We start from the raw sequence: 5,330 nt of genomic DNA on the forward strand, positions 1-5,330 counted from the left end.
CTGTTCCCAGAATCTGGCCCACCCTATTTCTTCCATTTCTTTGGGTTGTTTCTTTTCTTTGATCGATACTACCTGTAGGTGTTTTTGCATCTACAGAAGGAGGCAATAATTCGAAATATATTATTTACGCGGCCTGAAGCAGAAGCATGAACTTGACCTAGAAAATATAGATTATTTTGGAGATGTCTACTTTGTGACAAGAAAATTTGTTGGTTTTATTATCTGGCATTGACCTCCACCATAATGACATTTGTTACATTCCTCAGATAAAGAATTTCAGGACCTAACACGTCGAACAAATCACCATGAGTTTCCTGAATTGGCAATCTGATAAGTGAACAGTTGGTAGGAAGGTTGTCTGCTCCTATGTATTCATCATCATGTCGGGAAAGGAAGCCTTCACAGCCATTGTACACCAGAAAAATGATCGTTATTCATCTGTGTAATGTTACGGGTATTATTACTGGTACTGATGCATTTGTAGAAGCTTATTATATTAATCATATGGAAAGACATAAAAGGAAGGGAGAAATTTTTGTTAAAAGCCTGGCACTTGTGTTGCGTCAACGTTGTCCCCAATCCAAACTGATGAATTATGCATCTGTAAAGCATAGTACCAATCTCCCTCAGGAAGCAGTCGGATTCTCGGATATGGTTTAGCATCACAAAATCAGATAAGAACATTATTCCACAGTCAGGTTGTGTGGAAAGAGAGAAAGGAAATCTCAGGTCAGTAAAATTTCCACATGAAAACGACTTTGGACAAGTCGAATAAGTTCTTCCATTTGCCTGAACTAACATCATAAAAACAGATAGAAGGAAGCAAAATAAAGAAGAGGCAAGATCCGACCTGCTGAGGATTCAACAACCTCTTCTGTGTTCTGAAAGTGTATAATATTCTTGTGCCATTGCGTTATGTTAACTCTTTGAAACAGATATGGTATGATATGCTTGAAAATAAAGTAGCAAACCTGCTACAACAACTGCAAGGTATATATCGGCGGCAGAATTAGTGATTTAACTTGTTTCAACAATAACATAACTGCATATTTTTTAATATGTATGAATCATAAGTGCAGCTTCAAGTATAACGTTGCTCTCTTTCTTTTTCTCATGTGATTCTGTCATATTTTTTAAAAAAAGTTTATGCTTTACCTAGAGCCAATGGAATTCATTGGCTGGAGTAATTAAATACATTCTCGACTGAATTTACTATCAGGTATGCAGTAGTTTCTTGATTAGATATTTTTTTATACCATAAGAAAACAGAGTTCAAGTAGTTTCTTGATTAGATATCATTGTAAGACTTTTTTTTTACTTTTAATATTCATATCAATGCTAATTTAGAGGAGTCTTCAATAACATTGTATATAGCATGCAAAAATGGATTAAAGAAAATAAGTAGTACTTAATTTAAATAAGAAGAATTACATAACAGAAAGAAAGCTAGGAAATAGAAAATAGTTACGTAGAATGGAAATAACAATAAAGAAAATAGTCAAGCAACAAAAGGAGTGTTGAAGATCCATATAGGTGGAGTAAATCTGTGATACGATTCACCAGTATAGTGAGGCTCGATTGTATCATCAAGCAAGTTATATATGCCCATGTCCTTGCCGCCTCCTTTTTCAATAGCATAGTAGGCGCAAGAACAATCATCAGTAAAATATATATGATTAGCCCTGCACCCATACTGTTGAACATCGTCAACAGCCACAGAGGCACTAAATCCGAGGAAAAGTGATGTGTTGCCCAAATCATTAACCTCATCATGACTCTCATTATCAACATCAACCTTAAAAACAATAAATTCTTTGACACCATAGGTCTTTGTTTCTGGGTGTGGAAAAATTCCATCTCGAGTGATGACAAACAGTTCACCTTGAGAATGCACAATGTAGAGATGCATTCCACAGATAAACTCAGAGGGAACGCCTTGAATCATCCTTCCAATAGTTGGTTCTAATCCTCCTCTAAAGTCCAATATAACAACGCGCCCTCGAACATCAACCCCATAAAACTGTCCATCATGCCATGTTACGTCAGAATAAGTTGCTCTGCGAGTTTCAACAGTGATAAAAGCATTTTTTCCAGGTTTCCAATAGGCTAATGTATGAGGAACTCCTTGACTAATCATTAAAATATAATCCTCGTCGTCATTGTTGTTATGAGGATCCGAAGAAAGCACGGCTTTTTGAACATAATGCTCACAGTAACCGCGTTCATCGTCATAATTGAAACCTTGCAACGTGTTCATGTGGGGTAATTTGATAAGAGCACGAGAATTGAGATGGAACAAATTCATATTCCCTTCCCCATCTGCTGTGAAAAGCCACCCTGGAATTCCAACACCCAAACATTGTTTTCCAGCAAGCTCTGGAAAATTCATGGTGTAAGTAATACCGTTTGTTAAGTCGAAAAACTCACGGTTTTCTTCATTCCCTTCCTTCTCTGCGAGCATCAACAATGGAACTGGAACTCCAATCAACAATGGAACTGCAACTCCAACTTTCTCCGCAACCATGATTGTAAGTACCAAACTTTGATTTGATGATGAATAATCGCTAATCTGATCCCCTTTTATAACAAATCAAATCCTAATTTGGTCTGTCTTAGGTTTACTACATACCCTCTTATTTTCACATTCATAAACCGACTCATATCGGGTTAAGGGCAAAGTGAATGAGTTTTTTTTTTATTGATATAACCGATTAAGTAAATCGAACAAATCCAAATCAAAAAGAAAAATACTATTCTTTTTTAAACACACTACAAAAAAAAAGTCATTATTTTTTCTTTTTTTTAAAAAGAAGGGAATGTATAATTGATATTTTAAATATTATTTTCCTTATATATTAACTTATAGTAAGACCCAAAAATAGATTATAATTAAATTTTCACCTTTTCTTTGACTTAGCAAGACCTTAGTATATTTTTAGTTATCGAGTATTGACTTAGCACATATTTAAATAATATATAAATGATAATTTTGCTTTGAAAAAATATATCGAGAAAATAACTAATACTAATAGCAAGAATATCTTAGAAGTTAACATAACATGTGAGAAAACTACCAACGAGAGCAGAATAAAACATTGTCAAGACGTACAAATCATATCATATTATACTAAAAGCATGAAGCTCCATAGTTGAAAGTTGAATTATAAAAATATTCCTAATCATATTAAAAATAATCACTTTGTCCTGATCATTTAACTAATGTATCAAACTTTTCATATTACAACATTTATATCTTTTGTCTTTTTAACTTCAATCAGTTAAATGTTCTTTACCCTTTTCATATTCTTTGCACTTTATAAAGTTACCACCCTGTCAAATTTCTTTATCATTTTATTTTTACTCCTCTTCTGTTAAACTACAGAAAAACTACTACCACATTCATTAAAATAACTTCTAATTTATAAATAAGTTAAATTAATTTATAAATTTAAAATTCTAATTTCGCTCGATATATAAGTCCACAGGAAATAAACTAGTTATATAGTTTTGTTTGACCAAAATGTGTCTCCACTTCCTCACACCCACTCAAATAACTTCAACAGATTTTTCTCTTTATAATATTTTTTATATTCTATCATCAAAAAATGTCATAAATGAACTCTGATTGGCTAAAATAGGATAAGATCGTCATTATTTTTCATAAATCAATTTTTTTTATATTTTATTAGTTAATCATGTCCTTACCATTTCCATTCAATTTGTACTTGATATTCACTAATATTATATATTGCAGTATTAAAATAGTTATTATTTATAGAGTTTGATTTGATTATTATATATAATTTAGTGGTGGTTTATGCGTTTAGAATAATACCTTACTTTAATTTTATTCGTCCGTATGTTAACCTTGCTAACGTACTCTTAATCCACTTCAATTTGGATAATTAATTTAATTATTTGTTCTTAGAACACCTAACTAACTGTTGATAATGTTAATTAATTTATGACCAGAGAAATTATGTATAATTTTTTTTCTAGATACCAATTATTAATCTTTGTCACTGTGGTGGACAAGATGAAATAAGTGAGCTTGAAATGGTTCAGGTATGAACAAATACAAGGTCGGAGTCAGCCTTCTGTTAGAGGGTTCATCCAAATTCCATTCGACATAAAATATTACTATTTATATATAGTTAAAATTATTTTAAAAATATATATATATAGAGAGAGATATGTTGAACCTCTTTCGGTTAGTTCATGTGTTTAGTTTTTAAGATTTTGAACCCCTTATTAAAAATTTTAACTACATCACTGAACAAATGCATAGATGTTCTCGTAAGTCGAGGTGTGAGAAGTTAGCTATGATGAGTCTTCTGAGGAGAGGTAGAAGTAATGAATTAAATTAAATGGTTAATTCAATTTTTCAATTAATTAACCAAACCCGACTCGGATCTGCGCAACCCGTTTTTGTTTGAATTTCCCATCAATTGGAAATGTCTATTCTAATAAAGGTTGCAACTATCAGGAACAGCCAGAACCATTTGAAAGGTTGCAAACTTTCATTAATGGTCGTGTGGATTATGATAGGGTTGCAACCTTTCGAAACCTGTTCCTCTTGCCTATAAATACCATTTATTTTTCAGAATTTCTCCTTATGAATTTTTCTGATTTCTTCTTCTCTTTTGCACAAAAGTTTCTTCGTGTACTTAAGTGCTGTTGAGTGGTTCGCTGACACTAGAGTTTTGAGTATCAATATGCTTATGATTGCGATCATTCAATCCTCGGAGGACATATAATCAAACCTCAGATACTAGAGGGGAATAATTTTCTTAAGGGGACACTGTGCATTCAGTGACTTGATCTTTTTCTGTTCTAAGTTTTCTAATTCGGGTACGTTTACAGATTTTAATTTTGTCTAAATTAATTTCTATTCATCTTTCTTACTGGTTCAATCAACTTTGGTTACTTCGTGTTTCTGCAAAGTTTTATTGGAATAAGTAATTCCTTTTTTTAAACACAAATTGACAACATATCGAACATCAAGTGAAAATTTCGAGAAAAAAAAACATTTGAAATCTTTATCGCAAGTACATGTCAATCAAAGCTTTAATTAATGCCTCCATTAGTAACTTCATTAGCATCACTAACTTACAATTTGTCAATAATTTATAGAAGATGTTAGAATGGTTTTTGTTCAATATTCTCTCAAAAAATATGGTGTATAATTCATGGAAAACATGTAGAAATTAGTTTTGAGATATAATTAAATTCATATTTATGTTTTGAATCTCATTTTAGAAGGGGAAGGGGGGCGTTAATTCAATTCCAAGGGTAACTCAATATCTAATAATGCTCAAATATCAAATTTA

At 32.0% G+C, this 5,330-nt stretch overlaps 1 protein-coding gene across 1 annotated transcript; it reads right to left on the reverse strand.

The window, feature by feature from the left end:
* Positions 1 to 1,498: 1,498 nt before the first annotated feature.
* Positions 1,499 to 2,524, reverse strand: LOC114077331 (putative F-box protein At1g65770). Its single transcript, XM_027917183.1, has one exon. The coding sequence runs from the start codon at positions 2,522 to 2,524 to the stop codon at positions 1,499 to 1,501; it is 1,026 nt and encodes a 341-aa protein (XP_027772984.1).
* Between the last annotated feature and the right edge of the window lie 2,806 nt (positions 2,525 to 5,330).

Source organism: Solanum pennellii, chromosome 5 (assembly GCF_001406875.1).
Source record: "Solanum pennellii chromosome 5, SPENNV200".
NCBI classification, from domain to species: Eukaryota; Viridiplantae; Streptophyta; class Magnoliopsida; order Solanales; family Solanaceae; genus Solanum; species Solanum pennellii.